This window comes from Eublepharis macularius, chromosome 5 (assembly GCF_028583425.1).
Source record: "Eublepharis macularius isolate TG4126 chromosome 5, MPM_Emac_v1.0, whole genome shotgun sequence".
Lineage (NCBI taxonomy): Eukaryota > Metazoa > Chordata > Lepidosauria > Squamata > Eublepharidae > Eublepharis > Eublepharis macularius.
In genome coordinates, this window is record NC_072794.1 from 56,861,662 (window position 1) to 56,874,061 (window position 12,400).

Sequence of the window (12,400 nt, forward strand, 5' to 3'; positions counted from 1 at the left end):
CCTGTGTTATAAATCTTAAAACACATTGCCTCTATTTGAACTACCCATGTTTCTTTTTAAAAAGGAAGACATAAACAGTTTCACTTGTACAAAATAAAATTAAGAGTTCTACAGTTATCAGAGCAAATAAAATGTAAAAACAAATTTACAATAATACAGGAGAAATGGAAAATTTGTATATAAAATATATATTAAATATACATTTCTCAGTCCAAAAGTGTTTATATCGGAAAGTTTGCTTCGAAAAGATGCCTCCTGCCATCCCAATTAGCAGACTAGCTAATTATGTTCAAGGCATTTGGTAGAGGCATGTTTCTGTAAAAGTGGGGGAAAGTCACTCTGCCTTCATCTGCTCCCGGACATCTGAAGGCAAGGTTTCAAACAAGGTGTCCTCAACCACCAGACCACTCTTTTTCAGAGCTTTGCATTCACCAAGTTCTGGGGGGAGGAATTCCAGATGGTTGCCTTTAATATCTAAGTAAGACAGAAATACCAGATTTCCAATTTTAGGTGACAGAATGGACAAGTTGTTCTTCCCAATCTTCAGTGTCTTGAGTTTTTTGCAAAAGTACAGCTCGTCTGGCACGCTCTCCACTTTGTTGCAACAGATAGAAAAATACTGTAAACTTTGTAGGACTCCTATTTCTGGGGGAATGAATCGGATGTCGTTATAAGACAAGTCTAAGTATCTGATTTTGTTGCAGAGAAAGAGGTGGGATGGGAGTACTTCTATCTTGTTGTGACTAAAAGAAAGCCGCTCCAGACTTGTCAGTCTCTTTATGTGCTCTGGAATATAGGTTATACTGTTGTGCCATAGCTTGAGGGTTGTAAGTTTTCTAAGGTGCTGAAAGCTAACTATCTCCTCTATTGATTTGAGATTGTTTTCCTTTAAGTCCAATTCCTGGAGGCTGATAAGGCTGAAAACGGCATGGGGAATGCGCTCCAAGTCACAGTGCACTAACTCTAATTCAGTCAAGTTGACCATTTTCTTTAAGTTGTTGAGCATCACTAATTTAGTGCCATCATTGTGAAGACACATTTTTTGAAGGTGACTTGAAACGTCACCCACTGACTGTGGGACTTTGGACAGATTGCTTTTAATGTACAGAACTTTAAGGCTCTTAAGTTCTCGAAAAGACTCCAAAGTGATGTTTTTAGAAATGTCATGACTCAAAGAACCAGTTAAATAAAGTTCTTCCAAATTTCTCAGTCCATACATCCATGGTGGTAGCTCTCTGAAGTCATCAAATTTGACATTCAGAACTTTCAGATTTTCTTTCAAAAACACCAGAGCTGCACTGTGGATCTTTGCAGAGCACTGATACAATGAGAGCTCCTGAAGATTATCCAGTTGTGCAATAGTGGCTGGTATCATGACATTATTAATTATTTCAAGTTTCAATGACTGCAGCTCAGTAATTTCAAAAACTGTATCAGGAAGTCCAGACAGCATAAACAACTGCAGCTCCAAACGGTTATGAGCATTCATCTGCAGCCTCTGTCTTAATTTATCTGCAGTCCACTCATTATTTAGATTCAGCTGCTTCAGTTTGTTTTCACTGACCTCTGAGAGGAAGACAGCAAATCTTTTGGAATACAGAGGATCATATTGGTCTATCATGTGAAGCATAAAAGCAAAGTCATTTTTGACATCTGGGATATCATCAATCCCAGTCTCTTGACGGACATACTCAAAAGAATATTCTTTAAGTGAGCGGTAGAACAACCAGTACAAAGTATAAAGGCACGTGAATCCATAGATACTCACAAAGCATAGATAGCAGAAGGAAAGTTTAGAAAACAGATGGGCCATAGTATGATTGCATGAAAAATTCTTATATCCTGTCATGTCCTGTATATCGACATTGCAATCCACTGTAAACTGAACTTCTGAAACAAGTGCGCTATTATATACGATAATGATGAGAAATTTAATCACTTTCAGCACTGTTTGCCGAACATACATAGCATACAGCAGATCACCTTCCTCAACATGCATTCGGAACTTCTTCACCTTCTCAAACAATGCTTTGGCTTGTTCTCCCTCTTTTTTATCTAGGGCTCCTGGTGTTCCCTTATCCACAATGAACTTTTCAGGTATAGATCTCAAAGACTGAGTTTTGACTAGAGTTCCTTCTGTGCTGGGTTGAATAGTGTTTGATCTGCTGATGTTGTTCTTCCTGTTATCCTTCTCCTCAGAGTCTTCACCGGACACCTCAGATAAAGCCCTTGTTGTCCAAGGAGAATCAAAGCACTTCCCCAGAATGGAGATAAAATGTTCAATTTTTGAGCTTGACCCAGGGAATTTGAACCAGAAGTTGCTACACAGCATGAAGATCAAAGTGTGTATAAGGACAAGGTAAGGGAAGTACTTTGCATACCAATGGAGGGCACGTTCATAACACATTTGGTTGATGAAGCTATACTGTTGGAGGTCTAAGTCAGTCTTTAGTCCCTTCATTTCAACCGTAGCAGGAGGAGTGGATGGCTTAGGTGGAAGAAATGGGGTTGCATTGGAGACTAAATTTGACACATTCGGAAGGTTAGAATAGTTCTGTGACGGCTGTACTCTTTTTGGAAGGCATATGATCTTGTCCTGCATTACCTGAAACAAACGCAAACAAAACCCATGTTATAATATGTAGTCTGTAAACAACGGGTTCTGCAGAGAAAAGGATACTGCTATGTTGTACAGCAACTGACATGTTTCCAGGATGGCACAGCAACCTGCAGAGGAACCCAATCTGTACTTTATGAATTGTTTTTAAAAGAAATGTATGTGCAATCTGTGCCACCTCAAGAGCTTAGAGCAGATTACAGCTTTTTGCCCTAGATCAGGTGTCCCCAACGTGGTACTGATGGGCACAATTGTGCCTGTTGGCACCTTTTCTGGTGCCTGCCAAGTATTTTTAAGAAGTGGGTGAGGCCAAGTGGGACATTTGCAATGCATGGCTTCTGACTGGCCACTGGACTATTGATCAGTTGTGCAGATTTTTAAAAACATTGCTTTAACAGAAACTACTGCCACAGCACAAGGAACTTCCTTGTGTAACTGAAGATAAGCTGTAGCAGTCATTTTGTGGTGGCCATATTGTTGCTGCACCCACCACACTGTGTCAGAATTCCAAATGTGCCCACAAGCTCAAAAAGGTTCAGATGAAAGTTAAACATGTACAGCAGAGTTCTGCTTCATCATATACTGTGAAAAAGAAGGGGCACGTGTACAGTGACCTCATATCCTGGAAGAAGAATGTCATTATGCACACACACAAAAACCCCCAATCCAACAACCCCAGCATTCACAGGCAAATCATGATTTTGGGTCTTCAGATATGGGATGGAGATGGGAAAACAAGATAAAACAGTATCCTGCTGTATTTGTCTTTTCTACACAAGTAGGGATATTTTCCATTATGTCATTATTTTGGAATGCTAGAATTAAATTTAGGGAGAAGGGTAAATGACTGATATTTCAATGCTCATCCATAATTGTGTTGACCTTTCATTCCCTAAATCTGGCATAGGGAAAGTGTTAGAAATGAGAGCCCTCATGACTAAATGCATGAAAAAGAGCATTGCCAATGGCACCTGGAGTTTATTCTTGGGGGAATCATTTCAGAAGGGCAGCTATCTTCTGTTGCAGCAAAATCAAACAGAAGTCCAGTGGTGTGGTAAAGGCTGTTTTTACGCACTTCAGACGGTGCACATTCAGTACACTTTAGTCATTGTTTGCAAGTGGATTTTCCTGTTCCATCAGGATAATCCAGTTACAAACATCACTGAAATGCAGTGAAAGTGCATTGGAAGTGTACTCAAAGTGCGTTATCCAACATGTGTGAAAGAAGTCAAAAAAGACTAGCACAATTTATTTCATCATTGGCTTTTGTGAACTAGACATCAGCTTCATTAGATGCATGCGGTATACATTCAAAGAAGACATGCATGCAAGGGGATAGGGATGGGATGTAGCTGGCTAGGCACTTTAGAAAGAACCCCAGCTCTAGCCCTTTTCCACTGTCATTTTGATCTACCTTCCAGCCACCTGTTATAATTCTGTTGCACTGGTCATCTGCTCATGCTGGGGGTGGGGTGGGGGACGCAGCAGGGCAAGTATGTTGTACAGTTGCAGACACCACAGATTGTTCAAAATGGCCACACAGGCACAGACAAGACAGGCAGTCATGGAGCTTTAAGTGGCAAAACCATCACAGTTGTCAGAGTTATTTATTTTACTTATATGCTGTGCCTGTACAATGAGAAGGGCAGTCTTGACACAAAAGGGGGCAAGAAGCTACTTCCCTTCAAAACATAGCCATAGGCCAAACTAGATATGACGACATCATCACATCTAGTTTGCCCCTGAGATATAGAAGAAGCAAGCTCTCCCTTGTCTGTGCTTAAATTGGGCTAGTTCCATGAATTAAAAGGGTTTCTGACTCAAGTGCAATTTCTGGCGCATATAGTCCTTTGTTGTTTCTAAGCAATGTGCAAAGCAAAATGTATCTATCATGCATACAATTACAGAGAGTTTGAGACTACCAGAATGCTTTCCTTGCTCATATATCTACTAGGAAACCAAATACTCTGCAGGATTCTGCTCCTAAATTAAATATTTAGTGCCCTTATTAACAATGACACCTCATAAGATGTATAGGTCTTAGCTACTGGATTGTCTGGACTGATCCCAAATTTCTGCCAACAGAGCAACCCTAATTCACTCTGATGGGAAATGCACTCTTCTTTCTAACAACAAAGCAGATGCATAAAAATGCAATATGCAGTAATGCAAATATTTGATTTTCACATGCTATTTCCCAGAGTTTCACTCATTTGTGCACTTCAGATATACTCACTTCAGCAAAATGAAATTTAAAAAGTTCCAGCCTTCAATCAATTACCAACACAACCACACAGTAAATACATAATGGATATCAATAGTATAATGGCATGCCTCTCTTCTGTGCTGCCATTTACTTTTTGGGCCTTTTGAGGAACAAAGAATTGACGGAACTTGTCAGAACTGATGGTCTGTAGGTGAGTTGGTAACCAAGGCAAGAAACAAGTAAGTAGGGAAGGAAGGAAGCAAGCCTGGGGTGTTTCCACATGAAGATTCTTCCCCATTTCAGCCACACTATGCACTATACATAGGTCTCCCATCCAAATTAATCAGGAGATTCCAATTGGTGCAAAAAGCTACAGTGCGACTGCCATCAGGAACGAGCAGGAGCATGAACTTCACCTCCATTCTGTGGTCACTCCATTGGCTACCTATCAGCTACCATGCTCTGTTCAAGCTATTGGTTACCACATACAAAGCTCTTCACAGCCTTGGCCCGGCATACCTACAGGACCGGCTTCCATCCCTATGTCCCTCCACGGCAGCTTCGCTCATCTTAACAGGGTCTCCTGCAAGTGCCACCCTGCACATGGTTGAAATCAACAGCAGCCTGTACAAGGGCTTTCTCTGTGGTGGCTTCTACCCTGTGGAACAGCCTGCCTGAGGAGGTCAGGAGAGCCCCCACTCTCCTAGTTTTCCACAAATGATGCAAAACTAAATTATTCAAAAAGGCTTTTGTATTGTAGGGAGGGACTCTCAGATGCTATGCTAATGATCATAGACTTTACCACTATGTTGCCTTATGTACTACCTGTTGTCTTAAATATGTGCTACTATGAGCTACTTGTGCTTCTAATGTCTGCCCTAGAATTACTTATGTTCTGTTTCAGCATTTCTTCAACTCTGTATTGGATTCTTACTAATGCTATGTCTTTGTAAAATTGTGCTTATTTATCCTATGGCGTTGTTTATGGAAATGTCCTTGAAATTGACTGTACTAATCTCACACTGTGTAATCTGCCTTGAGTCTCAGCGAGAAAGGCAGACTATAAATGACATAAATAAACAGTATAAATAAATAACCCAGAATTGTGTGCGTTTTTGTTTTACTTTGTTGACACACAACACTATCTTCCACTGATTTTTCCTTAGGACACTAATTATTTTTAAAAGAAGACTGATCTTTCCCAGCATGGTATCTGGATTTGCGTATACGACGATGAGAGATTGTGATGGGCCCAAGGTAACCCAGAGAGCTTCCGTGGTAGAAGTGGGGATTAGAATGCAGGTTTCCCAGATGCTGGTCTGATGCTCTATTCGCTAAGCCATGCCAGCTATCTTGTTTGGATTATTGTTGAGTCGTTGCTTTACATTAGTCTGGAAGGAAAGGCACACCTTGCGCTTTAACGAAAAGGAACACTTCTCTCCTGTGCATTTTCATAGTGGACCCATTCCCCGCTGCCATTTATTTGCTGATGTCATTGTAGCCCCCTATGCAACTGAGGACTGATTGGGTGGGGTGGGTGGGGCAAAATTGTAGAACTGTTCTGCAGTTATAACTTATGACAATACAAAACCTAACCTGTTCCACTTTTCTGTTGCAGGCTGACGAGTGGTGACTGTGTTCAGCACCCCATAGGGGTGTGTGGGTGTGTCTGGCACCAACTCTTCATGTCCATGTCTCCACAGTTTTATAATTTTTGACATATAATACAGAACAGTGCAATTACGCTATTCCTAATACATCATATAATTGTAGTTCTAGTCTTGGAGATTCTTTTCTCTTGCATGAAACAGTAACACTTAAGGAGAAGACGAGAGTAAGGGAAAGTAATCTGGTGACATATCCTTTCCCTGAAAAGTTGCCCTGATGATAAAGAGGACCAGCTGCTAGAATCTCCACTTCCAAGACTCTATGGTGGGGGGGGGAGACACAGTGGAAGACGTACATAAATCGGATGAGATCATCGAACGTATTGGTTGGCTGAGATGAGACAGAAGTGCACACACTAGACAGGTGGAAATGTGAGCAGTGAGTCCAGGATGGAATTACAAGCAGTGGGCCAATGGCAACGAATATAGGCTTATATAGTCAAGAATTTCACCCTTGCAGTCACTGCTGATTACCAATTACGAGGAAGACTGAGAGATCCTCCCCTTTCTTTGAATGCAGCTTATATACGTTTAGAACAGGACCAGTTCAGTAACATCTATGTTATTAAGGTTCAAATTATTATGTCCCAGGTCTTTCAGCTTCCCCATTTCCCCTTACAGAAGCCAGTTTTTAAGGTAGAGGATCCTTAATATGTGGAGAACTATCTTTCTTCCCATAGGCACAGGGAAAAGCCATCAATCAGAGTCTGCAAAAATAAATGGCTGACAGCCTTACTACTTAAGACTGTACTTCTGCATGTACCCATGCATGCACAAGAGCCAATAATATAGATATATGGTAACATGAACCATCTCTACCATATAATCTTTCAGGACACTATTCTACATGTTAAAACTCAAGGAAATGCATCAATGCAGTATCTGTTTCAGATTTCATCAGTTTTAAATGAATCTTCAATGGCAGAAAATTAATCTTGTTCGGCAAACTAATTCCCTATAATAGGGACAGGTTCTGTAACACCTTAGAAAAGCAAAATGCAGCATCAACCTCAAATTAGTGCCTCTGGGTGAATGCACTGGTTCAGATGCAATGCCCAGTGCATTTTGACAGAATGGCAGTACAGGATCAAGCCTTGTTCTCCTGTCCCCTTGTTCTCACTTGCTCTGATTGGTTACTTATTGTTCAACAACAACAAATCATTTGTCATGACACCTAAACCAGCAAAATATAGTTTGCTCTACAAATCAAGATGGACCACAGGTCTGATCCAACAGGCTCTAATTATGTTCTTATTTGCAGCCCTGGTTTAGAGGGCCACTAATATGTCCTAAACGGGAAGAAGCTATGAGAGGGGGGCAGGAGGGAGGCATGCAAGCACAAGGTGTATCAAGGCAGCAGCCCACCAGGGATTGACATTAGATGCAAAGTGACCCACTCCCCTCAGATGCAGCATAGTGACAAGTTCTCCTGTTTCAAAAGGGGTAGACTTCTCGTTCAACAAAATATTCCTCACATCCTCCTCTTTATAGCATTCACCACAAACAAGCCTTGGCACTCTGTTGCTATAAAAGCTTCTCTCGAATACCCTGCGGAGCTAATATAAATTATTAGTCAACAGATACTCTCATAGTTTTACTCTGCTGGCCTTGTTTGAACCATATAGAAATTAAAAGGCTATTAAATACAACAAATACGTTTCTGACATAAAGAAACTGTCCCTCTTTCAGAAGAATTTTAAGTGGGGTGTATTTTTAGCAGCTGAGGGAAAACAACTGAGGACATGTTTCTTTCTTTTCTTTTTTTTAGCATTTTACATTTTTATTAGTATCTCACAAACAGGAACATTATATTAACCCTTTCTCCACCCAGATCGTTAAATAATAAATAAATGATTGATCTAATGCACACAAACTGCTAAAAAATCTCAACTACAGTGACTTGAAATTTCACAGAAATATGCTTCTGCTTGAATTCTCCATTAGCCAGGTGGACAATCTGCAGCATAACTACTACAAGTTACAACGAAAAGGAGAATCACGGTAGTACACAAGTATAGCAAGCAAAAATCCACTGTGACTATCTAACTACTAAAAAGTTAAATCCAAAATGCAGTAAATATAGCACTTAGGAATCATACCCTGAAACCGGTTACAGTTTAGTCACAGCTAAAAGCTGTAAAATTTCCACAAATGCTTTAAAGCAAAGTGTCCAATATAAAGTGCAAAGTGTTAATAAATACATAAATAAATAAATATAAGTCAAATCAATCTATAACCAATTGTCCAAATGGTCATGTCTCCATTTAAGCTGTCAACAGGTAAGTCTATTAATAATTTCCTTGCTGAATGCTTTAAATTGTTGTAATTTCTTTCATATTCTTCTTTTTCTCACAAGAGAGGATATGTTGCAGCGCCACCCAACGAGAAGCCTGGCTTGCTTCCTTGTTTCCGAGTCTCTTTTTCAAGACCGGACTCTGGATTGATACTCTGATTGATTCCAAATGGAATGCTATGCACCCACTCACGCTACAACTTTTTTTCTGGGCCTCCGCACAACATTGTTGTGCAGTTCTTGCCTTCTGGGTTTTCCCTGTCTTTGCTGCATGGTTTCCAAAACCTGTTTTGGTACAGTCTTTCTGGAAAAGCTGCACTCAAAGCAGGTTCAATTCAATTCAAATTCAATTCAAATACCTTTAATGGCATACAACAATGCAGGTTTTAAATCCATGTGGACAGTAAGGTACAGATTTCTATAGTGATAGTATCACTATAGCGTTAAAACACTACATGATAGTCCTACAACTGATTTTTAAAAATTCTGTTAAAAACCTGCCAGTGGGGAGTGGAGGATGGGGGGTGGGTACAGTGAAAAGCAAGGAGAAAATGCCCATGCGGAGGCACCATTGCCACTGTGAATGCCTTTGAATTTGCTGCTGCAATGAGAGCAAAATGGAGAATCCTCCATGTGGAAGCATCTCAAGACATTCTCTGGACTTGAGTTGTGGTACACTAGCTAAAAAGGTTAGTTACCACCGATATAAAATATGTTCTATTAAGGAAGATCTGTTTTATATTTGTCACCTAAAGGAAGTGATAAAAAAATTCCAAACATCTGCTTGCCTAAAAATCCAGCATCTTGTTTTACAAGAAAGTTGTCATCTAAGGAACTATGTATGTGTTTGCCTCTTTCATCCAAAATCTGATCCATTTTACATATTTGGAAGAGATTAGTAATCCTTTTCAAGCTGCTGAAGATCTCTGTGACACTTTAATCCTCATTCTCAATATTTTAGATTCATGCTGGTTCTACTCTAAGTGTTAGATATGTCTTTTAGAAAAATGTACATAACATTTATATTTCAGAACTGGCTAACTGGAACCCACTTCAGTATTTTAGGGCACCAACACTGGTTCCTTTAGAAGCGTTAAAACATTTATATCAGCAAAATATTCAGTAATGTCTTTGTATATTGATTCTGAAATCAGTTGTGATTACATGAGGTCTGAATGAATGGATTTTTGTATGTTCACAGTATTAAAAAATATTTTAGGCAACTTCTTGCTTTTATATCTATACTATGATTGCTGATGAGGGAAAATTTCTCCTTTGGATGTAGTATGTCAAGAAATGTTATATTATTAGACAATTCAGTTGTGCTGTTATATATTCTGAATATATCTTTCTATTAGCTTAAATTAAATTCAAATGTAGTGCTTGTATAAGTTTCTATGCACTTTCTATTGTTATATCTTTTAAAATAAAATCTTTACTTAAAAAAAGAAATGTTATGCTAGGAAGCTGACACATTTCCCTGCTGTGTCAATTTTGCGCTGTTTATTTACCTGTAACGTGCAGCCGAACACTCCAATCATCAGCATGGCAACAGAAAGATAATCTGTAAATACATCCCACCATGGCTTCAACACACGGAATGCTGGCTGCTGCTCTGAAAACTGGCGGAATTCAGTGACGGGAATCATTGTTCTGAAAGACAATAAGGGAGAATGAATGGTTTAATCTTTTATATCTTATTCACCATGACTTAGTGAAAAAGCAGATTTTGAATCCAGTAGGATATCAGGGTATAAGCTTTTGAGAGTCAAAGCTTTTGAGAGTCAAAGCTCCCTTCTCCAGATACCAAAAGAAGCTTTGACTCTTGAAAGCTTATATCTTGAAAAACTTGTTGGTCTCTAAGGTGCTACTGTACTAAAGTCCTGTTGTTCTACTGAAGACCAATACGACTACTCACCTGAAAATATCCTAGTGGAAAAGGTTTTTTAAAAAAATGTTTTCCTCTTGTATTCATACCAAACTCAAGGCTCGATTAACTTGACATTGGAAGGTCAGTAAACAGAGCATCCAGTAAAATAGTAAAGAGTCCAGTAGCACCTTTAAGACTAACCAACTTTACTGTAGCATAAGCTTTTGAGAACCACAGTTCTCTTTGTCAGATGCATGGCGGGCAAGAAGAAACTGGTCAGATATATAGGTGGAGAGGGGAGGGGGGAGAAAATGCAATCAGTAGCTTCTGATAATGGGATCAGTTGGCTTCTGATAATGAAATCAGTTACTTCTGATAATGAGATAACCATTCATAGTCTCTATTCAATCCAAGTCTGACTGGAGTCCAAGAGACTATGAATGGTTATCTCATTATCAGAAGTAACTGATTTCATTAACAGAAGCAAACTGATCTCATTATCAGAAGTAAACTGATAAGTGTACCTGCATGTTTCCCCAATAGGGTAAATAGTAGCTTCTATTGACAAGTCAATTCAGGAAAACAGCACAAGCGAGAAGGCTTAGCCCACATCCCTATGGTCATTTCCCTATAGGAAATAAAAAATTCTGGGAGCTCCTTTTGTTGAACTCTCAGCAACAGCAGTCCTCCCCTGCTGTTAGCTTCCCTCTTCCTTGCCTGTCTCTTTTCCTTCCCACCTAACTGGTCCTCAGAATTCAAACTCTGCTTACACTAGTCTGGACAGTTGGAATAGGACTTCACTGTAAAACGGACTAAACATGGTTATAACCTCTGCCCCCTCAACCAAGCTTCCAGCTCCCTCTGGGAATGCCTCTGTCAGTTCTGAAGCATCATCTCAGGGTCAATTTCTGTTTAAGAACCACGTGTCTATTGCTCTGGCAACATCAAAATCCAGGATGCATGAGGAAGTAACATATAAACCAGCTGTAAATTGTGGTCAGTGAGGAAATTCTTTCTCCCTCTTCCCCCGCCCCCCTCCTCCTGAAGCACAGCACCATTTATCAGGCCTTCCTGCAGTACAGACACTGCTGGGCAAGATATTGTTATATTCAACAGCCCAATCAGGAGGCTAAATGAAAATTACAGCTTTGTTTTCCAAGGACTAACCTTGACTTGTATAAAGAACACTTTTTAAACAGCAACATTGCATTCACTTGTGGAATTGTAACCATGTTGATGACACATCCAGCATATTCATATTTATAATTGAAAAGTTATTTTAAAATCTGATGATTCTAGGGCTAGCAATTGAAACCCAGGCCAGAGACTCCGATTGCTCATCAAGGACATTACTGTAAAGTGCAGTTGTGCCAGTTTATAATCATCATGTGCAAAAATTTGTGCTGACTGTTCATGTAAGCAAAAGATGGTGATCAGAAAGGTCACAACATAATGTCCAGCTGAGGTGAAACTCCAACACAAAACTGAAACATAAAGAGGCACCTAACTGTTTCAAAGGTTAAGGTTCCTGTTTTGTGCCATTAAGACCATAAACCACACCAAAATCCAAGGATAGTGTTTTTCTTTTTGACGAACAGTTTACCAGATCCTCGACACTGAGGGCAAGCAGGAGGTACTTTGCTGAAGCAGCTCCCATACTCCCCTGGGACAACAAAATGAATTCATTAGTGGATATAGCATTTTGTACACTAGTATATGTGGAGCTACCTGGCCTCTGCACTTTTAT

At 39.8% G+C, this 12,400-nt stretch overlaps 1 protein-coding gene across 1 annotated transcript in view; it reads right to left on the bottom strand.

Moving 5' to 3' along the window:
* Positions 1–233: 233 nt before the first annotated feature.
* The window catches only part of LRRC8C (leucine rich repeat containing 8 VRAC subunit C), a 46,315-nt gene continuing 34,148 nt past the window's right edge, over positions 234–12,400 (bottom strand). Inside the window, exons 3-4 of the mRNA XM_054979264.1 lie at positions 10,295–10,436; positions 234–2,605 (exon numbers count right to left, since the gene is read on the bottom strand). Coding sequence (XP_054835239.1) covers positions 335–2,605; positions 10,295–10,432 — 2,409 coding nt within the window. The 5' untranslated portion in view covers positions 10,433–10,436 and the 3' untranslated portion in view covers positions 234–334. The remainder of the gene's footprint in view (positions 2,606–10,294; positions 10,437–12,400) is intronic.